The 12,804-nt window shown below is 44.2% G+C and overlaps 1 protein-coding gene across 6 annotated transcripts in view; it reads right to left on the bottom strand.

Annotated features, from left to right (window-relative positions):
- Nucleotides 1–8,109: 8,109 nt before the first annotated feature.
- NKTR (natural killer cell triggering receptor) overlaps nt 8,110–12,804 on the bottom strand; it is a 48,095-nt gene continuing 43,400 nt past the window's right edge. For all 6 annotated transcript variants that reach the window (XM_066626927.1, XM_066626929.1, XM_066626928.1 and 3 more), the window contains 3 exons: nt 12,431–12,490; nt 11,437–11,544; nt 8,110–9,521 (listed from right to left, as the gene is read on the bottom strand). In XM_066626927.1, the coding sequence (XP_066483024.1) occupies nt 9,443–9,521; nt 11,437–11,544; nt 12,431–12,490 (247 nt within the window). In that variant the 3' untranslated portion in view covers nt 8,110–9,442. The remainder of the gene's footprint in view (nt 9,522–11,436; nt 11,545–12,430; nt 12,491–12,804) is intronic.

The raw sequence follows: 12,804 nt of genomic DNA, 5'->3' as shown, positions 1-12,804 counted from the left end.
CTGATTTTAGGAATGGGTTAAGTCAGAATGCCAGATGTAGGGGAGAGCACCAGGATGAGGTCTCTTGTTATCTGGTGTGCTCCCTGGGGCATTTGGTGGGCCGCTGTGAGATACAGGAAGCTGGACTAGATGGGCCTATGGCCTGATCCAGTGGGGCTGTTCTTATGTTCTTATGCAAGTCACATGGCCAATGCAAATACACTTCCACAGTACCTCCTTCCAGAAACCTCATGAGGAAAAAAGATTCAGGCAGGGATCCAAGGAACGCCTTGGGTAACATCCAGGCATTTCCACACACAGAGGTATCCCTGTTTTCCTTCTGATCACAGCTGCTCCTCATGCGGCTTTGGAGGTGGCTCCCAGGTCCCCTGGGGTCCAGTGCTTAGGTCCATGGGAAGGCCCAAAGCATTGCTTTAGTAAGCAGGGCTTCAACACAGACCAGTGTGAACAGAGCCCCCACATAGGGCTTTGGATCCCAAGTCATCACCTGGGTCAGGAAGGGTGACATGGAAACAGTAAGAAATTTTGCTGTGCCCCTGCAGGGGTGTTTTCAGGTCTTTAGAAATCTATTGTGGAAAGCCAGTCATTTTCCTTGTTACAGTTGTTTTATTCATCATTCAGTTGATCTATCTTGTTGAAATGACACCTATGAAACAACTGGGCTAGAACTGCTTTAAAGCATCAACACCACTACTTTTTTTTTTTTTAACTTAGTTAGGTTCTGATAAATATCACACGAATATCAGAAATATAGTTTGGTTCTTATAAATATCCAGTGTTGCCCTTTTTCGGGTGCCCTTTAATGCAGAATTGAGATTGGCACAAAAACAGTGCCCATAGATCCCCTCCGTCCTGCTAACAGCAGGTTAACCTTTAGCCCCCTTGCTCACTTTTGAGGGGAACAAATTATTCTAGTCACAGAACTGGTGCAACCCATCCAGTCTGACCCTACCAGGACACAACAGGGAGCCACAATTGCTATTTCCCAGTGTGCGTACTGGGTGATACTTGTGTTTTCAAACACATCATTGTTTCCAAGGTATATTAAAAATATTATGCGAGTGACCCTTTGAGTCCAAACTGTTGTCCTCACTTCAGATTGGGAAAGTTGTATTCTAATAAGGTCTATTAACCCCTTTTACTAAAGTGCTGTATGACCAATAATAATTAAGGTACAATCCTCTTTTTACAAGGGCAGAGGAAATTCTAAGGTTAATGGATTTAATCAGGGGCAGCATCACTGCTTCCGATTTAACTTTACTGGATACCACACTTCCAACAAACAAAATGGGAACTCAGTAACCAGTTTCTATTTATCTCCTGCATGTCCTACCTCCAAAATAGCAGGCATTTAGGCAAGTGACAGACTCCCCGTTCCTTGGAGGAGGAACTCCACCTTCCCCAAATGGTCTTGTGCAACCTACCCTACACTCAGGACTGACAAACAAAACACCATCATTGTGAATTAGAAAACAAACACCATCATTGTTTTGAGGTAATCTCAAAGGGAGCCAACTCCAGCCTATGGGGTTTTCTAGAGCTTAACCAAATCTGGAAAGTAGGCATGCTTCCTCCTCTCTACATTAAGCAATTCAACCCCATTTATTGCTCCAAAGTGAAGAGTAAGCAATTGAAGTAATATCTTTTTTTCTTAACGTACACAATACATTTATTTTTTAAAAATCAACAGACCACCTACCATACGGGGCAAAACAAAACACTCAATTGGACAGTTAGCACTTCTAAAACACAAAGCTTCTTCCTACAGGCAGAAATAGAACTTGTGCGCCTACATATGTTGTCTATCCACAATTCTCCCTCAAGATTTCTATGTTAAGGTATGTATTGGCAACCTTCAGTGTTGAAAGACTATGGTATCGCGCTCTGAAAGGTGGTTCTGGCACAGCGTCTAGTGTGGCTGAAAAGGCCAATCCGGGAGTGACAATCCCTTCCACACCGGGAGCAAGTGCAGTCTGTCCCTGGTCTGTCTCCCTGGCTATGGGCCTTCCTTCTTTGCCTCTTAGCCTCAGACTGTTGGCAAAGTGTCTCTTCAAACTGGGAAAGGCCATGCTGCACAGCCTGCCTCCAAGCGGGCCGCTCAGAGGCCAGGGTTTCCCACTTGTTGAGGTCCATCCCTAAGGCCTTCAGATCCCTCTTGCAGATGTCCTTGTATCGCAGCTGTGGTCTGCCTGTAGGGCGCTTTCCTTGCACGAGTTCTCCATAGAGGAGATCCTTTGGGATCCGCCCATCATCCATTCTCACGACATGACCAAGCCAACGCAGGCGTCTCTGTTTCAGCAGTGAATACATGCTAGGGATTCCAGCACATTCCAGGACTGTGTTGTTTGGAACTTTGTCCTGCCAGGTGATGCCGAGGATGCGTCGGAGGCAGCGCATGTGGAAAGCGCTCAGTTTCCTCTCCTGTTGTGAGCGAAGAGTCCATGACTCGCTGCAGTACAGAAGTGTACTCAGGACGCAAGCTCTGTAGACCTGGATCTTGGTATGTTCCGTCAGCTTCTTGTTGGACCAGACTCTCTTTGTGAGTCTGGAAAACGTGGTAGCTGCTTTACCAATGCGCTTGTTTAGCTCGGTATCGAGAGAATGAGTGTCGGAGATCGTTGAGCCAAGGTACACAAAGTCATGGACAACCTCCAGTTCATGCTCAGAGATTGTAATGCAGGGAGGTGAGTCCACATCCTGAACCATGACCTGTGTTTTCTTCAGGCTGATTGTCAGTCCAAAATCTTGGCAGGCCTTGCTAAAACGATCCATGAGCTGCTGGAGATCTTTGGCAGAGTGGGTAGTGACAGCTGCATCGTCGGCAAAGAGGAAGTCACGCAGACATTTCAGCTGGACTTTGGATTTTGCTCTCAGTCTGGAGAGGTTGAAGAGCTTTCCGTCTGATCTGGTCCGGAGATAGATGCCTTCTGTTGCAGTTCCAAAGGCCTGCTTCAGCAGGACAGCGAAGAAAATCCCAAACAAGGTTGGTGCAAGAACACAGCCCTGCTTCACTCCGCTTCGGATGTCAAAAGGGTCTGATGTGGAGCCATCGAAGACAACAGTGCCCTTCATGTCCTTGTGGAAAGATCTGATGATGCTGAGGAGCCTGGGTGGACATCCAATCTTGGGGAGAATCTTGAAGAGGCCGTCTCTGCTGACCAGGTCGAAAGCCTTTGTGAGATCTATGAAGGCTATAAAGAGTGGCTGTCGTTGTTCTCTGCATTTCTCCTGCAGTTGTCTAAGGGAGAATACCATATCAGTGGTGGACCTGTTGGCTCGGAATCCACACTGCGATTCTGGATAGACGCTCTCTGCAAGTACCTGGAGCCTCTTTAGTACAACTCGGGCAAACAGCTTTCCTACAACGCTAAGGAGAGAGATGCCGCGGTAGTTGTTGCAGTCACCCCTGTCACCTTTGTTCTTGTACAGCGTGATGATGTTTGCATCCCTCATGTCTTGAGGTACTCCACCTTCTCTCCAGCAGAGACAGAGGATTTCATGCAGCTCAGTGACGATGATCTCTTTGCAGCATTTTAGGACTTCAGCAGGGATGCTGTCTTTTCCAGGTGCCTTGCCAAAGGCAAGGGAGTCCAGGGCCACGTGAAGTTCTTCTAGGGTTGGTTCACTGTCAAGCTCTTCCAGCACAGGCAGGCACTCAATGTTGTTCAGTGCTTCTTCGGTGACTACATTTTCTCTGGAATATAGCTCAGAGTAGTGCTGCACCCAGCGTTCCATCTGCTGCGCCCGATCCTGGATGACCTTGCCTGTGGCAGACTTCAGAGGGGCAATTTTCTTCTGTGTTGGACCTAGGGCCTGCTTGATACCATCATACATCCCCTTGATGTTGCCCGTGTCAGCTGCTATCTGTATCTCGGAACAGAGCTGGAGCCAGTAGTCGTTAGCACATCTCCTGGCAGTCTGTTGGACTTTGCTGTGAGCAGTTCGGAGGACCTGCAGGTTGCGCTCACTGGGACAGGCCTTGTATGCTGCTTGAGCTCTCCTCTTTTCCTCAATGACTGGTGTCAACTCCTCAGAGTGGGCTTCAAACCAGTCTGCCACCTTGTTGGTCTTCTTGCCGAATATGGACAAGGCGGTGTTGTAAACGGTATTCTTGAAATGTTCCCATCTGTTGGATGCGTTTGCGTCGGCCGGGCCTGGAAGAGATTCCTCAAGCGCTTGTGCAAATTCCTCCACTTTTCTCTGATCCCGGGTCTTGCTGGTATCAATGTGAGGTCTTCCTTCCTTTTTCGTGTGATACAGTCGCTTTGTTTGCAGTTTCACTCTGCTGCACACCAGGGAGTGGTCAGTGTCGCAGGCAGCACCATGATAACTGCGTGTGATCTTGATGCTGGGAAGGCTGGAGCGTCTGGTGAGGATCAGGTTGAGCTGGTGCCAGTGCTTTGATCTTGGATGTCTCCAAGAGACTCTATGTTGGGGCTTTGTGTTGAAGAACGTGTTGCTGACAGAGACCGTGATGACAGCAAAACTCTAGCAGGCGTTGGCCATTTTCGTTCATCCTCCCAGTGCCAAACTGACCTAAGCAAGTGGGCCATGAACTGTTATCAGCACCAACTCTAGCATTGAAATCGCCGAGGATGAACAATGGCTCTTTTACAGGGATTTTCTTGACAGTGGTGGCCAGGTCATCATAGAATTTGTCTTTGGCTTCTGCTGGAGACTGATGAGAGTGATAGGTCCTGCTGATGACTGGAGCTGCAGGGACAAAATTCTTTCACTTCCCACAGTAGGTGGGATGATGGATTTCAGCAGGGTATTTCTGACCGCAAAGCCAACGCCATGTTCCCTGGTTTCGTTTGGTGGTTTTCCCTGCCAGAAAAATGAGAAATTTCTCTCCTTGACAGATCCGGAATCTGGCAGCCTAGTCTCTTGAAGAGCGACGATGTCCATCTGCAGTCTGCTCAGCTCCATGTCGATGACAGCTGTTTTGCGTGCGTCGTCTATTTCTTGCAGGTCATCAGAGAAGCCAGGTGTCATTGTCCTAACGTTCCAGGTGCCCAGCTTTAGGGCAGTAGTTTTCTGTTTTCTGTTGCATGGTGCAGAGTTGTCGATCCGCTTGTCGGTTTTCACCCTAAACCCCACGCACCCCATGAGGTTAACGGACCGTGGCGAGGCAACACCTTACTGGCTGGGGACTGCCCAGCTTAAGGCGGGCGGTAGCTGCCCAATGAGATGCAATGATCTCTCCCACCGTCGGAAGCAGCCCCTGGCGTCATGCTCTACGCCAATCGAGCAAAGACTTATAACCGGTAAACTGCTGCTTCCCGTGTTGTGCCGACGCCGTACGGCGAAGTTGGAGTGTCCTCTCCAGTGCGCGAAGCCTGGGTAAAGAAGGTATGGAGGATAGGCTGTTACCCATGCAGCAAATCCCCCCTCTCCACGTCGCTGGAATGGTCCAATGGAAAGGCAGAAGCCAATACGGTTGGTTCCAGCGGCGTCGCAGGAGTTGCCAGAACGTGACTGTGTTCAGCCATGAACTGCCTAAGGGACTCCGGCTCCTGATTTTGCCTCGAGGTTGACTCCTGAAGCCTTTTCCAGAACTGGATGTAGCCACAAGGCAGTGGAGGTTTGAGGTCAGAGTTTCCTTCTCTTAGATGAGCTGCCTTCCTAGGCTGACGAGTCCCATCTACCCGTTGGCTGTTTAGTCGCCTCTTACGACAAGTACAGCCAAACTGAGGGCCTATTCTTAGCCCCCAGCCCCCAGGGTTGACCTTACGTTTCCACAAATTTGGAGACCGATAGCACTAACAAACATTAATTTTAGAATTTTGGCTAAAATTCTTAATGAATGTTTGGCAAAAGTTGCAAGTAAAATTGTAATTGGTTGTCAAACAAATGCAATTCCCAGCAGATTTATGGCAGATTCACTGTGCTTATTCAGAGAAATATTTCAATTAGTAAATAAGGGAAAATGGAGTCGAAATTTGGCACAGTTAGACCAAGTCAAAGCTTTTGATAATGTACACCATGAATACTTATGGGAAGTCCTCTTGTGGAAAGGAGTGCCTTATGAGTTTGTTAATAAGATCAAACTGTTATATGAGGGAGCAACTGTGACACCCCAACTAAATGGTTGGAGAGGAGGTCAGATCCCTCTGTTATCTGGAGTTAGGCAAGGATGCCCTTTAAGTCCTTTGTTGTATGTTTTAGCTCTAGATCCTATTTTAGCAAAGGTTCATTTACTGGGATCCAGTTACCAATATGCCATAAATTAGGTCTGATTTCCAAAGAGTGTTCAAATCTAGAAAAATGGTACAGAATTAACAGATAGAAAAAAGGATCAAGGTTATGTGGTGGTCAAACTTGTAGCTCATGCTGACGATGTTTCTGTTCTAGTTAAAATGGGGATGAAATTAAAAGACTTATCTTGTTTAAGAGCTATGAAAAATGTTCAGGAGCAAATCTGAATATTCAAAAAAGTTTTTTAATTTCTCTTACTGCAAAAAGTGAAAACATTACAGTTATTCAAATGCAAGATGTGATTAGTTTGAATTCAGGAGTCCAAGAGCCACAAAAAGTAGATTTTGTTAAACTTTTGGGGATTTATTTTTCAGTAGAGTAATGGATGGCATATTAATTGGAAAAATTGGATTGAAAAAGTAAGGGAGAAATTTAAATTATGGAAAACCAGGCTGGCTACGAGAAGGGCGGGATGGCCTGGGTGGCAGCAGAGGTGGGGCTGGTTGCAAGGGAGGTGGCTGCAGAGGGTGTACCGACCCATCACCTGAAGAGTCCTACCTGTAACCATCTGCTCCTGTACCCGTGTAAATACCTGTAAACTTGTGTAAATAGTTGTAACTCTGTATTAAACCTTGGATGGGCAATATGTTAAGGTATTGACAATATAATAATGTACCCATTTAATAAAAATTGTCAGATGGGAGTCCATTAGGGATGCACCCAAGTTTAATATACTTGAAAGTAAACTTCAGAAATTAAAATTATATAAGAGGAATAAGCAGCTTCCTAGGCATCAACATGAAAAGTCTTTCTGGATCCCTGCTGAAGATCACATCTGCAGCAAGCAGAATAAAAAAATCTCTTAAAAATGCAACACTTCTGTGACCTGGGTCCTTTGCATGACTGGAATGCTCCTTCCTTTCCTACAAGCAATACTCTGGGTGCCACCCCATATTTTTAATAGTCCTGAGACTCAGTGATACCTCCCACGCTTTGTGAACAAGTTTACTGTTATGAACTGGTGCTGTCGGAAAACTCTCCTGTGTTTTTAGGCTGGTGTACCAGTTAGCCATTATTATCACAACTGCATCAAATTCACCTAGCTTGAGACAGTTTCTCCGAAATGCAATATAGCAGTGGTTCCCAAATTTTGAGCTGTGGCTCCCCTGGGAGCTGTGGAAACCAGCCAAGGGACCCACTGAATCCTTGCCACCCTATACAAATTAGGATTGTAGTTCTAATGGGAAGCCACAATGACCCACTAGGTCAAGGGAGCCAAAAGTTGAAAAAGTTTGGGAATCAATGCAATACAGTCTCAAGGTGCTAAAGCAAAGATGTTTTGCCAAGTAGGGATCTCATTTGAGTTGGGGATGCTCCACGTTGGTTTCAATAGCCAGAGTAACAGCCCAACATCACACAAACATCTTCCAGTGCTTTTCTGCAATCAGATAGCAGTCATCTTATTAAAGTTCCTAGTATGGCAGGCATGCATAGGTTCAACTCTAGAGGGAGAAGCATTGCTGAATTCAATGATTATTCGGTTTGCACGGGGAGTCACCCCAGATACTACGTATCCTTGTTAGGAAGTTGTTGAAAGAAAAATAAAATGTAATACATAAAGAGTCAACTAAATGCAAGAGTTTACAGTACTTACAAACATGTTTACAGCTTAATAATGAATGAAATGTATGGTGTATTTTTTTTGCAGAATTGCAACTGAAAGAGGTTCACAGCTTCAATGAGGTTGATGTGCCCCCACCCCAAGAATTTGTCATACAGGCCTGATAAAACAGAAGAGAACTATGTTTCAATCTTCATTTTTGTCCTCTGGTATTTTTTATGAACAATGAGTGAACAACATCAGATATTTAAATGATTCATATTTTTAATTACATAAAAGAAAAAACCATGTTTTAAAATGTACAGCTTTTGGTTTTGGACAAACAACCATTTTTCAACATCTAAATGTACAGCATCTCAAAATCATAGAATGTTGACCAATTCATTACCACCATTACCGTTTCAGCCAACATTTTCCCAGCTATTAAACCCAATTATTGATGGGTCATTTCTGCTGTAAAAAAGTCGTTATTCAATATGGAAACTTCTATACACTGAAATATTGATTTACAAATGTATTTTTGTTTGGAAAAAAATGACATTAAAGCATGAAAAAAGCTGAGGGTCTGTACATTGAAAATGATTTTTTTTGTAAGCTGGTTTACAGACAGTTTGCTGTTGTCAAGACTTTTTGGTACTGAACACTGAAAACAAATTTCCATGTCTTCCTTTGTTTCACTTCTAGGGTATAGCACCTGATACTATGAGCACATCGACACTTGATGGCAGTCTCATGCCAGAAAACAGTGGGGAAGCCCATCAGAACCTTCTCTTATACAGGTCTCATCCACTGCAATGAGGACTGGATGAAATTATGGTCCTCAGTGAAATTATGCCAAACTCTTTCAACCCCAGTATGAACAAACATTACAGCCAGCCACATCACAGACTTTTTCAGGTCTACGTTTACAAGTACAAAGGCAACAAGAACATTATTCCTGCATTCCTGGCTGGATACGAAACTTAAACAGGTTTAGTACCATTTGTGGAGTCTTCACATACACATGGTTAAATGTGTTCAAGTAAGAGCCTCGAGCCTGCCACCTGAACTTCAATGTTTCTTTTCTATTCTTTGAGAAAGCTCACTTTGCAGTGAAGCAGTACAAAGGGAAAAGGTAAGCAAGGGACAGGGCAGAAGGCCCACCTTAATGCTCTTTATCCAGATAGGTGCACGGATAGACTGATGCCATGTACCACAGACACCACTGAGTTGATACATGAGTGTTTAAGGAAAGCTTTTGAAGTAGCTACACAGAAGGTAGCCTTTTAATAGTAATATTCTTCACAGCTTCATAGTTGCCAGCGTGTTTTTGGGAACAGGCTAGAAACCATCTGTTACCCCCAAGAGATTAATCTGATGCAGCAGAACTCTCTCTCAAGACCCAAGGATACCTACAAGTCCACATAAACACAACCTCATGACTGGGAAATTAGAAGATGTCCATCAGAAAGGAAAGTGCAAGAAAAAAAACCTGCTCGAAGTTATAAATAAGGCCTCACATCAGTAGGCATCCTTCACTTTTACTTGGAGCACTGAGAACAAAAAAGAACTTTTTAAAAAAAAACACAGTATTGATATAAAAAAGCCCTGCTAAATGCAACCAACTTTTTCAACAGTATGTTTTCAGCTGTATCTGCTGCTTTCGCTGGGACTCCGATTGTTGGAATAACTGCGATCGCTTTCACTGTCAGAGCCATAGGATCTACAAAAAAAAGATACACCGTAACAATGCGCACTGCTCAGTTATCACATTTGTACCTTCAAATATAGATCCCTGCAGCAGTGCCCACTTTAAAGTGGAACAGCCCAGATAAGAAATAAAACCTCTTCCAATATATCTTGTGTATATATAAGCCTTATATAAGCAACCACCTTCTTCCATATAGAACCTTCTTCACAACCGCCTTCTTCCACATAATCTGGTCCATTCTCTAATGTCATCAGAAGGGGCCCTGTTGGTTGTGCCGTCATTGAAAGTGGTGAAGGGAATGGCGGCCAGAAACAGGGCCTTTTCGGTGGTGGCACCTGCACTATGGAATTCTCTCCCCTTTGAATTGAGAGCAGCTTCCTCATTATTAATGTTCCAGCGGGGCCTGAAGACTTTTTTATTCAGGAAAGCCTTCGAGGCACTATAAGGGCTGTTTTTATAAATTTATAAATTATGTCTTTTACCACGTGCTTTCAATCTGCTACTATGTATTTTATCTTGTTTTAATTGTTTTTAAGTGTTTTGTATTTTTAATGCTTATCTGTTGCCTTGCATTTTAACTTGATTGTTAGCTGCCTTGGATGCCCTTTGGGGAGAAAGGCAGAATACAAATCTAATAAAATAAATAAATAAATTATGTAAACCAATTTAAATACAGGTGTGTCCCCCATAACCAGTATCGGTTATCACTTATCTGTGGGTCCAAGAGGGGTGCACCCCCGTGTCCATTACAATACCTTTGTTTTCCCTTAGAAGCAATTGAAGCAAGGGTGTTTTTTGTTAATAATGGAACATGCTTGCTCCACTAAGAATGTGAAGCACAGACGCTAGGAGACTAACAGAACATTAACAGGAAGAAGTACAGTTCCTGCTTTCTCTCAACATTGGGTTAGTCTCCTCCCTGCAAAGTGCAGGCCGGTTCTGGTTTTTCAGTGGAAGCTTCTCACATAGGGAAGGTGTTCCCCAAGGAGGTTCACCTGACACCAGTTCCGATGTCCTTTGGGTGCCAGGCACAGATTCTTTTTATTTGCCTAGACTCCATCTTGTGACATCTGGCTGGCTTTGATCTGGGGCTGGGGATTCTGTGATCTACCTTCCTTATGCAAGGAGCTTCACCTGAAAAGGTCCCCTTTCAATTTGTCACCTGCCTAACTGCAGAAGGCAAGGGGACACAAAGAAAGGCCTCCAGAGGTTTGGAAAGAGGTGGCAGCCCAACAGATTAGGGTTTATTGGGACTTAGGGATAGGGTTTGAAAATCTCAGCTTGAGAACTTTGAATAGTGTTGAGAAAAAGACCAGAACCCAGTTTAAGTACAGGCAAAATGAGATCACCAGGTGTTAGCTCAGAATACAGCCACCAAGGACAGTTTCTGAGAAGCCTTCAGAAGCAGCCCCGTGTGCAACATATTCTGGTAGTATGATTCAGAGGTTACCCAAGAGGGATCTCTGTACCTAGGATATCTCTGATTGGTAGATGGATCCATCCACTTTAGAAGGACTCACAATAAAGGAACATGGGACCAAAAGAAGAAAGGTATTAAACTATTGATTTTTTTTTTCTTTCCACACACGTTTACATGGATATTTTTCTCCTTTTCATCTCATCTAGTCTATGAGTTGCCTGGAAATTTTTTTTCCAACAGACTTGCAATCAAGTGTATGTATTATTTAGTGGCACATCCCAGTTTACCAGCAGAAATCCAATTTAATATCCTAGTCTCGTTTCTCTTCCATTTCTGTGGAATTTTAACAACTACAGGAAACTCATATAAAAAATAAACAGAACTGCCAATGGTGAAGTACTAGAAACAGACAGTGTGCCAAAAGTCGTTTGCATATGCTGAAAGGAAGAACCCGGTTTGTCCAGTTCAAATGACAGACTTGAAGCCTGACTGCTGAAAGTCATGTACCTGGACCGTCGGTCATAACTGCGAGATCTGTGGTAACTGTCACTCCTTTTGCTCCTGCTTCGACTACGGCTTCTACTGTAGTAACTGTCATAGGTATAGGACCTGCTTCTATGGGTTTAGTAAAAAAAAAAAAGAGTAACTGATTATTTTGTCTAGCAATAAATGTCATACGAATGGTTAAAATTAGAACAGTTTCGTAGAAACATCATATCCAGAATTCTAAGCCTATTAAACTGATGTGCAATCTTCTGAGAAAGTAACTAAACTTTATCTTTGTAGACTAACTCTATATTTCATTAGATACTAGACCAGAGGTGTCACACTCGTTTCATGCAGCAGGCTGAACAGCATTCATGGCACCTGCTGAAGGCCAGAAGTGACATCATTAAGCAGATGACGGCCAGAAATAAGCACTTTGTTCTCACGTAGGAACTCATTAGTTGCCAATGACAGAAGAGAAAATATGCAAAGGGAGCCCAATTATCACATGGGCCACCCTTACAGCCACATCACTTTGCGGCTCAGCAGCTGAGAAGTGCTCCGCAAAGTGATGTCTTGGCAGAAGCAGCCGTGCTGAAAAGGCGGTCCATGTGATCACAGGGCTCTCCCTGTGCTGCAGTAGCATCCCCCTCTCTGACCTCTCTTGGTCTGCCCCTCTTCCTGTAGCACTTCTTGGTTTTGGAAGCCTTTCCATCTTTCTCCCACAGCCTTAGCAGAAGCAGTACTGTTGAATGGAAGGCACTAGGAGAGCCCAATTATCCAGTGGGCTGGTTAAAGAGCTTCTGAACTTGCCTTTCTTTTTATAAAACTGCTGCCTTGTGCCCTTCAGGGAGAATGGCAGGATATAAATTGAATGAATGAATGAAACAAAACAGCCCACTAATTCCAGACAGGCTGGAAACTAACAGCCACAACACCATATCATCCACTTTTTGCTGACAAATCTATTATGTACATGACAACATTTTTATTAATGTTCTAATTCGTAGTGTACCTTGATCGACTACGGTGATCATAAGAACTGCTTCTGGATCGGCTTCTGCTGTAGGTACGACTATCAAACAGAAAAAGAAGGATATGAGCAGTCCTAGTGCTGAACCTCAGAAGCATTTTTAAGCTCACAAAGACAATTCTTCCTATCTTAAAGCATTAGACATAGTCCCTGAACCATTTTCACAAGTGACAAATTATCTGAATTATTTGACAGCAAATGGTGGATCAACAGAAGGGCTGCTTCTGGGGCTGGCATCTTTGGCATTAGGCAGCCCCAACACCCACCTGCAGCTCCTTCTGGAGAAAGAGCAAGGAACCTTGACTCTGTCACCAACGGACCTCGTCCCCTGCAATATCCCCGATATTTCTGTGCCA

Source organism: Tiliqua scincoides, chromosome 5 (assembly GCF_035046505.1).
Source record: "Tiliqua scincoides isolate rTilSci1 chromosome 5, rTilSci1.hap2, whole genome shotgun sequence".
NCBI lineage: Eukaryota > Metazoa > Chordata > Lepidosauria > Squamata > Scincidae > Tiliqua > Tiliqua scincoides.
The sequence above is the reverse complement of the archived record's forward strand: the minus strand, read 5'-3'. Positions and strand labels throughout refer to the sequence as shown.